The 15274-nt window shown below is 48.4% G+C and overlaps 2 protein-coding genes across 3 annotated transcripts in view; both read left to right on the forward strand.

Annotated features, from left to right (window-relative positions):
- TFRC (transferrin receptor) overlaps positions 1-15274 on the forward strand; it is a 118328-nt gene that overhangs the window by 73909 nt on the left and 29145 nt on the right. The gene's annotated exons all lie outside the window — the stretch shown is intronic.
- PCYT1A (phosphate cytidylyltransferase 1A, choline) lies at positions 229-14799 on the forward strand. 2 transcript variants are annotated; one of them, XM_065748497.1, is made up of 9 exons: positions 229-273; positions 4621-4761; positions 6964-7063; positions 8522-8638; positions 10316-10467; positions 11244-11322; positions 12051-12193; positions 12866-13054; positions 13621-14799. In XM_065748497.1, exons 2-9 carry the CDS (start codon positions 4645-4647, stop codon positions 13825-13827), a joined length of 1104 nt encoding a protein of 367 aa, XP_065604569.1. In that variant the 5' UTR covers positions 229-273; positions 4621-4644; the 3' UTR covers positions 13828-14799. The 2 variants fall into 2 exon arrangements, with proteins under 2 accessions (XP_065604569.1, XP_065604571.1); XM_065748499.1 differs by lacking the exon at positions 229-273 and having other exon boundaries at positions 4689-4765.

Here is a 15274-nt window from a genome sequence, read left to right on the forward strand (position 1 = left end):
TTGCAAGCACCTTCGTTTAATTACTCTCTGATCCGGGAACAGGAGGCGGCTTTGTCAGCACCCAGAAGGCCACGTTCCGCCCAGCGGGGTGGAAACCCCACAGCGCTCCCTCCCCTCGGCGCCGGGCGGGCGTTCCAGGCCGGAACGGAGATCGCGGGCGCGGTTTCCCGGGCCGCTGCGGTCCCTTCCTGCGCTCCGTCCGACGCGCGGCTCCGCCCGGCGCCCCGTTGGCGTTGGCGGGAGCGGGGCGGCGGCGGCTGCGGGCCGGGCCAGGTGCGTGCGGGCAGCGGGAGCGTGCTCGGCCGACCCGGGCAGGGCTCGGGGTCTGGGGAGGGTGGGGGGGATGCCCGGTGGGCTGGGGCGGAGCCGGCTGTGTCCGTTCTGAAGCTGTGGTAGAGCCGCGGAGCGTAACTTGTAGCTGAGGATCCGCTTACGGTGATGCGCGACCGCACGTGCGGGGCTGTGCTGCCATACCCGGGCACGGGACACCAGTGGGGCCTTGCGTCCCGCTGTGCCCCGCGGTCCCCGGGTGCTCTCGGCCGCTGCATCCCACCCGCAGCTGCCGTAGTCCTGCGCCGGGCACCCAGCCCCGGGGTGATGGCGTAGGGCTGGCAGCTTGTAACGATTCCGGCAGCGTCCTTCTGTTGGCTGCCGGTCGCTGGGCCCTGCCTGGGTTGGAGATGTGATAGCCTGCGTAGCAGAGCTCCAAGTGTGGGTACTGTTGAATCAGTCGGTGGCCGAGCTGGGATCGCGTTCACGTGGCTATTAATGTATTGCAAGATAGCTGTGTTGGCTTAACCAGAGTGGTTGGAGCAGCCTGTGTTTTAAGTGCCAGACCCCGAGTAAGCTTTATACGGGCTGGAGGGGTTCTGCCTGCAGGCAGAGCAGCTGAGCTGGGGACAGTGAGATGCGTCTCTGGTTTCATTCCCTCAGTGTGGGCAGGGCTGGTGTGGAGATTGGGCGAGGCTGTTAAACACAGGCTGTAGAGATGCTGATCTCTCCCAGTAATTATGTATGGGTTAACCCTCATCTTGTAAACAGGCTTTCATCTGTTTCTAGGGGTGTCTGTGATGAGTCTGGTGGTGTTAACCTCTTCTCAGCCTTTCTGCTACAACAGATCTCTGCAGAGATGCATAAACTGGTGGCTCTGTATTGTGGAACAGAGTGATGAGTCTGTTCTCCCTGTGACTGAGGGACACAGGGTAGTTCAGGCACTTCCTAGCCTGAGAGGGAGTTGTCTGAAGTAACAGGACTTCTTCCTTTTCCCCAAGGCTCTATTCTGTGTGTCAGGGCAATTCCTCCCAGCAGAAGGCTGGCAGAGTGCAAAGTTTGGTAGTATTTGTCTGCAGATGAGTCAGCAGAAGAGAAATAGCTCGCTTCTGCAGAGCGGAGTGATCTTGTAGGCAGAGCAGCACATGACAGCTGCATCTGACTCTGAGTTCAGAGGGACAACAGGGGAACGTGAAGGTAGGCAATGCAGCTGGGGAGTGTGGCAGCGTAGCAGGGCTCATAGTCCCAGCATCAGCCTGTTGCTAGCTTGGACCTCTGTTGGCAAAGGCAGCAGCTGATGGCTGGGTCGTCTGCTGAGCTGTTGCAGTCACCTCTTACTTTGTACAGGTTTTGAGTTTAAGGTGCAAGTTTTGTTTTGCTTTGTCGTGTAGCCCCAAATGTGTCATGAGGTGGTGGGGAGGCTGTGATTTGCCCTGTGGGTCTGCCTTAACAGGGCACTTCTTAACTTTGTTCCTGGATAGCAGTTTCTCCCATTGAGCACGGCTCGGTGGTGCAGGATGGTGATCCATCAGACCCATAGGGCAACATCAGTGTTTTACAACAGGGATTTTTCTTTTGGTTATGCCGGTTCTTTATCTTGCAGCTTTTCAAAAGGAGCCTTCAGAGCTACCTTCTCTTTCTCCCTTTCCCATCTGCTGTAAATATAATTAATCTTAGAACAGTCCAGGTTGTACGTATTTGGGGGAGCAAAGATGTGTGCTTGTGAGTTCAGCTCAGCTACAGATGCTGGATCACACTGTTAAAAAGTCATTGCTTCAGGGCTGTTTGGTCATCTGGGTCCCCCCAAAGAAAGAAGTTATAAGGTAAGCAGCTTTATTGCATTAAGGTCTGGTTTGTTTTTCAAAACAGTTTGTTCCCAGCTTTTAATGAAGGCGCCTTTGGTGTTGGGAGGAGTTCCTGGAAACACGCTAGCCACAGGGTAGAGGTTTTAAAGCTCTAAAGAGTGGTAAAATTACTGTTTAATTTCTGCGTTAGTTTGAGTAATTAACAGAGCTGTGTCACTCAGGAGGTGCCCAGCCAAGCTGCAGAGGCTCCATCACAAGGTCCTGGCTGTAACATCAGCACAGATAGCTCTTGTGCACCGTCCATGAGGCTTCAGATGTGGTGTGTCCAGTTGTCATGTTTAACGTTTTTGACTGCGTGCTCTGTGAGAAGTGGAAAAGTGAATGGAAGTGAAGGAGAGAGTGGTGAGGTGCTGGTGCTGCTGCCTGGAGAGCTGTGGGTGCCCGAGGCTGGGTCAGATGGGCCCTGGGCAGCCTGAGCTTGTGGGGGACTGCCAGCCATGACAGGGGTTGGGCTGGGTGGGCTTTAAGGTCCCTTCTGACATAAGCTATGTGAATGTTTATGTGAACTGGGCAATTTCTGGTAGGACTGTGATGGTGAAGTAAATATTTCTTGCAGAGTATGCTTGCAAGATGGCAACTTGCAAAGCCCAAGGAATACTTATGTCACGCCCTGTGTTTTCATAGAGGCACAGTGCAAGTTGCTGCATTTATGGCACAGATCTTGCCCCAGAGTTAAATGTTTGCTTAAGAGTTTGAAGACTTAAAGCTTACGGCTGCAAAGTCTTTGCTCCTGAGTTTGCATTTGCTCACTCACGTGTGTTTTCCTGTTAGGAAATCAGAAATTGATTACTAGAATAGGGGAAATGCAGTACACTTAACTCATAGACATTATGGGTGAGCACTGAATGGCTCATGCAACTGTGAAATGTCCACACACCCTTCCTCTTTTCCCTTTGGAAGATGATACAGCTCTTCCAGCTGCTCTCCACAGGCACTTTTATCTTCTCCCCAGCATTGTTTGGCTCTTGACCTAAAGATTCTCTTTTCCTATCTTAGTGCATTATGTTGGATCTAACAGCAGTTTGAGGTGCATAGTCCCAAATCAGTTCAGCTGTGTCTGACCCTAATGCTGTTCCCAAGGTATCATCTTGGTGATGCCCAGTGGGAAAAGCTGTGTGCTTGCAAGCTATTAAACAGCATTTAATTCCTTTGGGACATTCCTTAACTCAGAGTCATCTGCACTTAAGTCCAGTCACTCAGTCTGCTTCTTAACAGCTCCCTTTCACCAGATCCAGCTTGCTGTCTTCTGGAGGGCAAAGCTTTGCCTATTGGCCAGCGCTTAGGGCAGCCTCAGCTCATCTCAAGCAGGAGCACTCTGAGAGACCTGAGCACCAGCACAGAGGGTGCTCAGAGGGTCTCTGCCTGTCCTCCTACCTCTCATTACCCCACCTAACGTGTTCCAGATGGGTGGGGAGAAGCTTTGAATTCCACACAGCCCTAGTGATTAGGGTGTAAAGGCATGCAAGTAGGCATCATTCCTGGGTGGAGGGGAGGGTTCATGCTGCTCTCAGGGAAAGCAGGTCCAAAGTGCTGTTTGCTGCAGTTTGAGTGAGGGAGAGAGGTGATACTTAGTTGCTGCACTTTGCTAATAAACTTTGCAAACGCAGCAGCTGTATTTAACCCCTGCAGCAGCTGAAAAGGGAATGTTTGCTGTCATGCATTTTTACAAACCCATAGCTTTGCTTCAGCTGTTCTTCTTAATGCTTCAGGCCCTTCTGGGAAGGCAGCAGTGTACAGTGACCCCAGTGCAAGAGCCAGGATAGCTAACTCACAGATAGCTGTCACATTTTCTGTCCTAAATGTGTTTTCTTTTTGTCCATTCATCACAACTACTGCTGTTTTCAGCCTGGTACACAAAGTTCCAGGAGTAAGTGTGCTTTAATGTGACAGGCAGCTGCTTCACCACCAGCTGAGTCACTGCTGCAGGAGGAGACGGGAAAAGAGGAAAGCATGGAGGCGAGGTGAGCTGGCCTCACCGGGGAGCTGCAACTCGGTCTTATACGAGCACAAAGTAAGCAGCAAGCCATATCTGAGGTATAGCCAGAGGTTGCTCCCCTTCTCCCTTACCCTTCTGCTTAATGTTTGCATCCCATCCAGTATCATCAAAATGAGAGCTGGGGGAGGACTGAATGTGCACTGGACATGCCTTAATCCTTAGGTTGCCTTTCAGATGCTAAAACAGCACAACTAACCTGTACTAACGATTTATAACTCGCACTGCAACTCTTGTGTGTTTCTCTCGAGGCAGCTGACTGCTGCGTGCTTCTCTCTGCAGAACAGCTCTGAGTTGCATTAAGTGATTCAGTATTCCCACCAGGCACTGTTTGTCAAGCCTTGGCAGCTGGTGCCAAATAGAACTGGCTAAGCCCCTTGTTAGGTGGCTGTGTCTTTGCACCGACCTTCTGTGTGCTCTGCCTGCTGTTGACTGATTTTGCTTTGGAAGAGCTGAGGTACATTTTTCTTTTTTCTTCTGCTTCTGTTGCAGATTTTCCTGGACGTGCTTGGCAACATGGAGCCGCCGACCTCCTCCAGGCTGAATTCCCGAAAGAGAAGGAAAGATGGATCCGGCCCCAACGGGGCGACGGAGCTGGATGGAATCCCTCCAAAAGTGTCCCGGCGCTCATTCGTAAGTAAGCAGGGGCAGGAGCTGTAAGTGCTTGGGAGGTTGGGTGCTGAGGTCAGAGCAGCAGGAAAATAAATGCGACGGAGTTTCTGTGGACACAGAAAGCAAGGGGGAGGAAAGAAGCAGATGACAGGAGCTGTCCTTGCAAAGCCAGTTTGAAATCTTCCTTCGCTTGTACTAATGACATACAACATGGGCTTAAATTAGATCTGAAGCAAGCGTCGCTAAGCCTCTTTTGCAGCCTGTCCTGCTTGTTTGTAGTCACTTCATCTGTTTCCAAACAGACATGCATGTAAGGTATCCATGTGCTACGAGTGAAAGCATTCACATGGTGTAGGTAGGTTTTCTCACTGACCCAAGAGGGAGAAACACTCCCAAAAAAAGCACAGAGACAGCTCCTGTGCCAGGCAGAAAGCAGTCCTTGTCAAGTAGGGGACCTGTGGGATGGCTTAGAGCTCAATACCTACAGAGGCAGCCTGTCTGAAATTGAGAAGATGACTCTTTTTTATTTTCCTAGTGTGACAAGAGACTCTTCCATAGGGCTCTGTCCCCAGCTAATGTCAGTATGAAGAGCTGACTTCATACTGTCCTTGCTGTGGTACTGTGATGATGAGCTTTGTACAGCTCTTCTCTGCTCCTCTTCCAGAGCTCTCCTTCGTATCGTGTGCATGTATCTGGTTGTTCTTCCTATATCTCAGTGACAAGCAGCTTCCATCCTGCCACGTCATTCTGGGGTGATAGTCCTCGGTGAAATACAGTGATGTGCCACAGCTTTCCTCTTTGATAACAGTGTTTTGCTCTTCACTGAGAGCTTCAGTCCTGTCCCAGAACATTTGACACATGAGTGCTGGGAATGAAGGCTTGAGCTATTGCATGACTCTCATCAAAATGCATCCTGTCCTTCTTAAAGACCCCATCTCTTTTGATAAGGAAAGAGCAGAGTATGGCTTATTCCATGAGAATCATTTGCAGTTCAAATTTGTGTCTGTCCTGTGTTAGAAATAAAGCATCTGTATATGAGTGGCACAAAACAAGTAATATCTAGACTGCTGCATTGTGCACATCAAGTTGTGTCCTGATCCTTGCAGGTGCTGTGGAGGAAGGGCAAGGTTGGCAGGAGCTTCTGAGGTTGTTTCTCTGCGATCCTCTGATAATTTTGGTAGTTTTTTTATCCTCTTATTCCTAGGTTCTTATCACACTACTGACAACCACAGTGCAGAATCTGGTTTTATTCACAAGTCCCAGATATAATGGCAGTGAGGAAAGGAGAAGCACAGGCCTTACCTAGCAGTAAGGATCCAATAGAGGAGGCAGTGTGAAATGTGGAGACCTCAGTAAATGCTGATGTTAATGCAGATTTCAGCAGCGTTGGTTTGCTTGAATGTAGTGGTCACAGTTGCTGTCCTGTGCACTTCACTTGGAGCACTGTGACAAGGAATCACATTAACAGTAGCAGCAGTTGTCTCTCTGGTTGCAGTGGTGCTGTGTGCTGTGGCAGGATGTTGCAGTGAGAGAGGAAGCCAGGGAGGAAATTGCTGATTAGCTTTTTGTAGCTTGAATTATTGTACTGAGCTGCAAGCTTGTTTCCTACTCTTCTGGCTCCGGAAGGAGAAACCCATTGCCACCTCACACCTTTCTGCTAGAAGGAAGTTGAGTTGTTTGTTCCATTATGGGAAAATCAGATGTTTTGTTGCCATTCAGAAACCAGAAACGATACCTGAACTTCAGCTGAGGTCAAGCTAGTAGATTATAGAGGTTTTCCTGCTGCATTAAGATATATTCTGCCACAGAGATGTCAGTCTCTTGTTACATATGGCTCAGAAATGAGCAGTGGTACACAGGTGCCTTAGTGAATTGTTCTGCTGTTGGTATTACTCTTCTGCTCGTTCATATACTCAAATTGAGGAGCTGTGATCATTTGCACATCACGGCACAAGCACAGCAAAGTGTTTGTCTTGCCTCAATGAGCAGAGCTGTGAGGATGAGTTACGTTAAAGTTCCCTTTTCCCCTGCACCCAAATTGAGGCTAATCACCTTGCAGGACTGTTTGGAGGTTTAGCACTAATTAGTCTTTCAGCGCATGTGCTCAAGTTGTGCAAAGATACAGTGAGTCACTCAGTGACTAGGACACTGCAATTGCACTGCTGCTGCCACACTGCGTGCTCACCTTTGCATTCTCACCACTGACCTTCTCTGTCTGTTCAGGGACTGAGGGAGCCAGCTCCATTTTCTGATGAAGTAGAAATCGATTACAGCAAACCGTACATCAGAGTGACGTATGAAGAAGCAATGAGAGGGACCCCTTGTAAGTAGGAACCAGACTTTAAGGGGAATGTATAAATGCTGAGTGTGGGGTGGGGGATGTGATTGCAGCCACATGCTTTGTTAAGTAGATAACTGCTCCTGTGTGTAATTGGTCTTGCCAGTCCAACTGAAATTGGCCTCCATGTGTGAGGAGCTATACCTTCACTGATAAGGTTGCTTGAAATAAATTAATTTTGATTTTTTAGATTTTCCTCATGCCTCTGATAGCTAAACCTTAGTGTCAGACCTGAATGTTTTTTGGTATGGCTTAGTCTGAGGCAGCTTAAAGTTAGGCACTTTATAAGTCATCTCTTTTGAAATAGATGCATAAAACCAACATATACCTTTGTCCAGAACATCCCATTGTAGTCTGCAGTGTCATTAAACAAAACGGGCCAGCCCCACAGCAGGACCATGTCTTTTCATTCTCTAAAACAAACTGGGAGAAATTGTTCTCTTTGCAAGCCCAAAGGGAAAGCAGACAGGACGGTCCCTTCCTGGGGGATGATTGCCCTCTCTTGTCAAACAGAGTGTACAGACAGTGCTTTCTTATTTGGCCTCTCTATTGTGGCTGCCTTGAGATAATAAAAATGCTACATTTCTTATTATCAGTCTGCTGCTGATGCTGAAAGAAAAGCAGCTCGGACTGAGATCTGACACTGATTTCCTGCAGGAGTTTTTGCAAATGCAGTGCTTTGCACACTTTGTGTTAGTTTCCCAGCTGAAAGTCTTTGGAACCTACACAAAGTTGTCTGATTTGATGACTATCATGCCCACTGAGGCTAAAATACAGCACATGCCTCCTTGTTGCTGTTTCTGCCTGTTCTCAGAGGTTGCAGCTATTGCAGATACAGAGGAAAAGGAACAGATGTCCCAGCCAATTTCCAGAACATAATTGCACTTTAACAAAGCTGTGTGAGGGTCAGCCCTCTTCTGACATACAGGAAGCTCTTGCAATTTTAGGTCTCTAAATCTTTGGCCATCCAGAGCCTCCTGGCACCTTCAGACAGACGCAGCTCTGCTGACAAATGACTGCAAGAGGCTGTCCTCAAACTGAGTCCTCTGCTTGGCTTGAACCAATTAGCCCTCCATTTGCATCAAGTCTTCCTCTTGCTGTCTCCCATGCTCTATCACTGGGCACAGACAGGGCTCTTTCCAGACCGTGAGGTTTCAGCTCTTCTGCTGGGTCTTTTTTCCTGCCCCTTCCTTGCTGTGGCTTTGTGCTTCTGTTCACACCAATCTGAGTCTGCCTGATTTGAGCCAGAGAGCAGCAGGCCATTCCCAAGTGTCAGATACCAGGAAAGTGTACCTGGATATATTTCATTTCTGTGGTTTTTTTTTTTCCTCCAGTTTTCTGCAACTCTGTGAGTTTCAGAATGTCACAGGCATGAGCAGCAGCTGCTCCTCCAGGAAGGCACCCTCATCAATGTCTGTCTGTCTGTCTGTTTCTTTGGCACAGTGGATCGCCCTGTCAGAGTTTATGCTGATGGGATATTTGACTTGTTTCACTCTGGACATGCTCGGGCCTTGATGCAAGCGAAGAACCTCTTCCCAAACACATACCTCATTGTGGGAGGTAAGGAGTGATCTTCTTGACTTCGTAGGAACACGGTTAAGCTCTGCTGTTGTGCATTCAGAGAGCACAATGGGGTTTTTGTCCTTATGACCTTAGTGGCCGTCATTGCAACCAGTTGTCCTAAATCCCTCACTGTTGTTGAAGTCTTACTGCTCTGTGTTGACAGCCAGATATGTCTACAGAAAGAAATCTTGTACCAAAAGGAAATGGCTCCTCATCAACCTAATCTGTCTCCTCTAGTTTGTGATGGACTCCTGACTACCTGTGGAGACCTAGCCAGGTGCATCAGCCAAGTCTCCTTTAAGAATGGGACACGAAGGAAGAAACTCTTCCTTCTGGCTGCTGAAATCACTGCCATCTGTCCATGCAGTGCCTCTGTGCCTGTACTTTCACCCACCTTTCTGGCATGTGCTGCTACAGACAGGTCAGGCTGTGCATGTTGTCTGTCAGGATGTGACCTCCAGTCAGGCTGCATAATGATGTGAAGGTAGCAGGAGCTGGGAGTACTTGTAACTAGTTTTCTCAACTACCATCAACTTCTTGAAGCAAAATGAAATTCTAATCTTGTGATAGGCCATTAATAATGTCTTTGTGTGATTTGTTTCCCTGTCCCAGATTCACTTGCTGCTGAGAGCTTTTTTACAATGGTACTTCTGAATGTTTTATGTGTGCTCAAGTAGTGTCTAGAAAGGGAAAGGAGATGGGAGGGCTGCTACAGTTAATGAAACTTTCAAAATGCCCTGAGCTTAGAAATCTCACTGGCAGAAGGACAAGCTGGGTGCATAAATATTGTACATCATACAGAAAAATAACTTTAGGAAGCACTATTACGAGCCTTGCTGCACTAAAAGTGTTAATCATGCTCTGCCTCTGGGTGACTGGTGAAGGGGGAGGACAGTGAACTGCTCCCCTCACACTGGGAACTGACAGAGGCAGGAGGCCACAGCCTGAGTGAATGTTAGCTCCAAGCTGGGAGCAGTCTCACCCGCTCTTTATCATCTGTCTGGAACATAAATACATCCCATCCCCTGAGGCTGGTAATGCCTTGTTTACTTTTGAGCCTGATAACCACGTAAAGCTACTTCCTTTTGAATGCCTTATGTGCAGATTATGAAGAGTTGTTCATTTACTTTTCCATAGGACTTAATTAAATGAACTTAATTTTCTGTGAACTCTCTTTTATTATGTTTCCAAGAGCCAGACTGTGGTATGCTGTTTATGAAATCAGAAGCATAGGGATTTACTTCTTTTTTTTAGTTTTTCCATGGGCTCCAGTTAACAGACCTGAGACATCCATAGATTAATACGGAGGTTTCTGTCAGGTAGAGCTCCATGTGCAATTTCATACAGGAGGGTTGTCTTCTGTAGCTGGTCTGCTTGGGAAGCACTGGAGCCTCTAGACCCTCAGGTTCGGGGGTGTAGGTCCCCAACTTGTGCAGAAACCCCCAAAGAAATGGCCTGCCCAAAACTGCCCAAGGGTTTGGTGTTCTGTCAACATTCCCTGTTCCTCTTGCTCCGTGGCTAGAAGAGTTAGATTTGAAGTGCCTCCCTCTAACAACATCTGAGATTGCCTGGCTTAGCAGAGGTGTACGCAGGGACCTTTTGCTGTGAAGTACTGCAGTAAGTAGCTCAGCCTCACTCTTCTCTGTGCCTTCTTCTCTGTGCCTCTTTCTTCAGTCTGCAGTGATGAGCTAACCCACAACTTCAAGGGCTTCACAGTGATGAATGAGAACGAGCGGTACGACGCTGTGCAGCACTGTCGCTATGTAGATGAAGTGGTGAGAAATGCACCGTGGACGCTCACCCCTGAATTCCTGGCAGAGCATAGGGTAATATATGGCATCTCACCTGCTTTGAATTTTGATTAGCTGCTATTTACAGCAAGAATCCACCCTTGGGGGTGACCTCTGGCTGAGCAACCTGTTTCTGTTGAAGATCCTTAAATATAGAACGAGTTGTGTTGTGGGAGCTATGTGGGGCTTCTTGCGTGGAAGCATGTGCTGAGCTGGCAGATAGTGACACAGCAAAGGAGACTGAGAGGGCAAAAAGGGTTTCTGTGTTCCAGGAGAAGTTGATGCTGGTCACAGAATTATGTGGATCGGGCAGTAAGGAGGGTGTAACATGGGATGGGAATGCTTTCTGGAGCTTGTCTCATCGTCGTGCTCTCAGCAGGACCACATTAAATCTACATTAGCTTCCCTGCAGCTGGAGACCAGGAAAGCTGTCTTACCTTAGCTGCTGATAAGACAAAGTGAAAGGAATCTCTGACATCTGTTGAACTGCTTTGGGAAGTGAGGAAGAGTCTGGGGAGTATGCTCAGTTTTCCCTCGTGGACATTCAAAAGCTGTTTCTCTGTGGAGTTTAAAGCAGCTGTGTCTTTACTTCCAGCCCTTCCTCTTTGATGTGTGCTAACAGGCTTTGGCAGGAAATTGCTAGTGAGAATACAGGACTGCTCTGCCTTAAATTTTCAAGAAAGTGTCTTGCTATTCTCTGTCATGCCCCTGAGTGGAGGTATTGAGCAAAAAGTTATCATCTTTCAGCAGAAAGCAGGACCTGCATGCTCGAGGTGAAATGCTGACTCTTACATCACTTTCTTAATTTTCAGATTGACTTTGTTGCACATGATGACATCCCCTATTCTTCTGCTGGCAGTGATGATGTTTATAAGCATATAAAAGAAGCAGGTGAGTCTGAGTTGGATTTACCAGGGATTCCTGTTGAAGATCTGCTGGAGTTTCTCCTGTGTGGCAAGGTTACACTGGGAAAGTGGCTGTGGCCCCCTGCGAGCAAGGTCTGCCTGGGAAGCTCTGAGCGCAGAAAGAAGTCTGATTTGGGGCATTAGTTCATGAGGTCAAGACTGTTCCACATTCCAGATTAATTCTTACATACAGTCTTGTTGTTGTGATTAACAACCTCCTTTTAGGAAAAATAAATAAATAAAATTATGGCTTGGGTTACAGATTCTCACAAATGGGGAACCTTACAAAGTTCATAGAGTGGACCCTCTAGCTGATAGCTGTAAACTTCAGAGGGGGTGCAGCTGATTTTCAAGATCTCAAAACCAATCCATCAGATCTTACATTTCCATGTATGAATTTGCAGTGCTCTTTATTCTATCCTTATCATTGAACTATTCCAAATTTGTTCTGAAACCTGCTGAAGTGAAGGATTGGAGCTCTTTAATTAAAAGATGTGTTTGTATTTCAGTAAGAAATGTTTTCTGCGTGCTTGAGTCTTAGTTCCTCCTCACAGTCCTAGAAGGGAAGAATGTGGTATTGTACGTTCAAGGGCAAAGACGTCGTGGTGTGAAGACAGGTAGAAAGTGTGCTCATGGCAGGAGAGGTGGCTTACTAATAGAGGTGGCAGCATGTGTCTTGCTGCTGTTGTCCTGAGTCCTTTTCTCCCCCTTCAGGCATGTTTGCACCAACGCAGAGGACTGAGGGGATCTCAACGTCGGATATCATCACCCGGATCGTGCGGGACTACGATGTGTATGCCAGGCGGAACCTGCAGCGGGGCTACACAGCTAAAGAGCTCAACGTCAGCTTCATTAATGTGAGCTCAAGTGTGTTTCATTCGCTGTAACTTCTTGTTCAGAAAGGCTGTGAGTGCCCCCTCTGTGGAGCTGCAGGAGTAACAGGGCTTGGGTAGTGAGGAAGGACGTGCTGTGTTCCTGTAATGAGCGGCTTGTAGCACAGAGGCAAAATAACACCACAGGAGGCTTTTCTGATGTTGGAAGTAAAGCAGTAAACATTTTTCTTATCGCTCTGACACTATGCTTTCTTAAATACAATCAAGTCAAAATAGAACAAGAGAGGTAATGGCTGCTTGGCTTCAATTTGGCATGCAACTCTGCCTCTGTTTGAGAACACCCAGTAAAAAGTATTGGCATGTGATGATACACAAGAAGGCCTCCAGCAGGTCACTCAAACCTGATCAGTATATTTTATAAATATTTACCTCATCCATGCACTGTGATTAAACAGTGCTTATCTCTGGGTTTGGTTGTGCTTTGTGGACTGTGCCAGTGACTGCCATGAAGCATCTCACAGCACCACTGTATGTCTGCCATTTAGCCTAGGAAAGAAGTGTCGTTGAAGTGAAGGAGAGATGTCAGAACCCACGGAGGTGCTGAGTCTTAAGCAGCAGTTCGGTGTAATAGCAACCTCCTCTGTTCTGCCACTCAGATCAGAGGAGCTGTATTCTGACCCACTGTTTACTCAACAGGAGAAGAAATATCACCTGCAGGAGCGTGTGGATAAGGTGAAAAAAAGGGTGAAGGACGTAGAGGAGAAATCAAAGGAATTTGTCCAGAAAGTGGAGGAGAAGAGTATTGATCTCATTCAGAAGTGGGAAGAGAAGTCTCGAGAGTTCATTGGCAATTTCCTGGAGATGTTTGGCCCAGAAGGTGCTTTGGTAAGGAGCTGCTCTGGGAAAAGGAGGAGGGGGCTTTGGGAGACCTTGGCAGTCAGTTCAGGGCCCCTGGAGCCCACCTTCTGCAGAACAAAGCCTCTGGTTTGTTGCAGTGCTGGCTGTGTTGCTGCTCTCCAGACAAGCTGTCCCAGGATTGGGCAGCACTGAGTCCTGAGATCCCTCACCACTGCCAGCTGAATAAATCTAGTAGTTTGAAAGGTTCCTGTTTCCCAAATGCTGGTTTATGAACCCTGGCTTGCGTCCTGCAGGCCGAAGAGCATCCAAGAAATTGGCTGTCGCTTTGTCACTGGGATGAGATGGGTCTGAAGCGATGAGTTTTTGCCAGGCTGTTCTGTAATGTCACACACACTTCATTCTGGAGATGCCTGGAAATGGTGAAACTGGATGCAGTGTCCAAAGGCTAGAACTGTGCTTGGGTTTCTTCTGTTCTTATATTGCATGAAGCACTGAAGATACTCAGCAGCACCGAACGCTGCACAAGCTGTGGGTACTGTCCATTTCCATCTCTGTTTGAGTCATGCTAACTGCCTTTCTGCTTCCATCACCAGAAACACATGCTGAAGGAGGGTAAGGGCCGGATGCTGCAGGCCATCAGCCCGAAGCAGAGTCCCAGCAGTAGCCCCACACATGACCGCTCCCCATCTCCCTCCTTCCGTTGGCCTTTTTCAACCAAGACTCCTCCTTCCTCGCCAGCCAACCGCTCCAGGAACGAGTCTGCAGTCACCTATGACATCAGTGAAGATGAAGAGGATTAAGCAGCCGGCCAAGATTTGCTGTGAACTGCTACTTGCTGAATCCAGACCCACTGGGGAGCTCTAAATGAATGAGAGAGTCATAGGAACCGGGCTGATGGTGAGCACAGGGCCTTGGAGGCACCCGCTGCTCTTAGCAAGGGCTGCTGCCTGGAAGCACATTCAAACCTCTTCTCCCTTCTCCCCAAATTCCCTTTTTATTGTTTACGTTCTAGTGTTTTCCAGGAGAAAGATGGTTTTTATATTTTAAGAAACTAGTCTTTTAAAACACAAAGAATGGCACTGAAGTGTGGCTCTTCTTTTGGTTTCTTTTCCCCTCTTAAACTCTCCAGGTGAGCTGGAGAGTGGTAAGACCAATCTGTCCCTTCTTCAGCTCTTCAGTTCGTACCTCCCACCCCCAGGCATATCCATGCCATTGCCAAATGAAAGATCCCTCAGTTCCTCAACCAGCAGCACTTCGACAGCATGCAGGAAGCAGCTGTGCGTAGAGGCTGCTAGGAAATAGAGACCTCTCTGCTGCACTGGAGCAGATAGGAGCCTGTCTGGCAGACACTGCAGTGATCTCACACTTCTTAGCTGAGCTTGCCAGCATATAGCACTGAGGGTGTGCTAGGATGGAGGCAGCTGACTTAGAGTGCATGAGCTACACCCTGGAAGAAGTTGCAGCTCCACAGCTGCACACCCTGTAAGCATGCAGCATTTGCAGCTCTGAACCTGCACGGAGGGCTGCAGGTGAAAGGCCTTTCCAGCTAATCTTAACGGGACTGCTAAATCTTGACCTAAAATTGAGCTCTCAGTTGCTGTTGGAGAGAAGAGAGTGAATCTTTGCTTCAGGGCACATGCTGTCTGTGCGTTTCCTACGGTGTGAGAGAGCCCAGGTAGGAAACAAATGTTTGTACTTCTTTGGGAAGCTCCTTGTCCCAGTCTCTGCTGTGTAATGAGTTTTTCTGTCTGTCCAAACAGCCCTTCAACACTATGCTCTGTGCGTGTTTGTGTTTCGGTCTCTGCACTCTGAGGACTGGAGCAGTCCTTTACACTGGTGCCATGAAGTTGCTGCTGTAGGGACACAGCGTGACCTCGTACAGCCAACTTGCTGTCCGTGTGGGTGTGTGCAGCTGGACAGGTGGAGGGCACACTTTACCCCAGTGGAGGGCTGCAGTCCCACGTGACAGTTCCTTGCCTTGTGCAAATCTGTGCCCATTTACTCTGCTCCTCGAGGCCAGCCAGAGTGCCTCAGAGAGCACTGCAGCTTTTTTGGATTTTAAATGTGTAATCTGCTCATTTGAAATCGTGGTCCTAGTCCTGCCTGCCATTGTGTGTGTGTAGTAAGCGTTGAGCTGCATGGCCTCCAGCTCTGTGTGCTGTGTGCCCATGCACTGAGCTGCTCCTGTGCTCTGTCCTGGCAGCCAGTGCTGGAGGGAGGTAGGCTGCTGCTTCCTGCTTGCTTATC

The sequence above is a fragment of the Cyrtonyx montezumae genome, unplaced genomic scaffold (assembly GCF_038088225.1).
Source record: "Cyrtonyx montezumae isolate F1298 unplaced genomic scaffold, pur_monq_1.0 scaffold_5, whole genome shotgun sequence".
Lineage (NCBI taxonomy): Eukaryota > Metazoa > Chordata > Aves > Galliformes > Odontophoridae > Cyrtonyx > Cyrtonyx montezumae.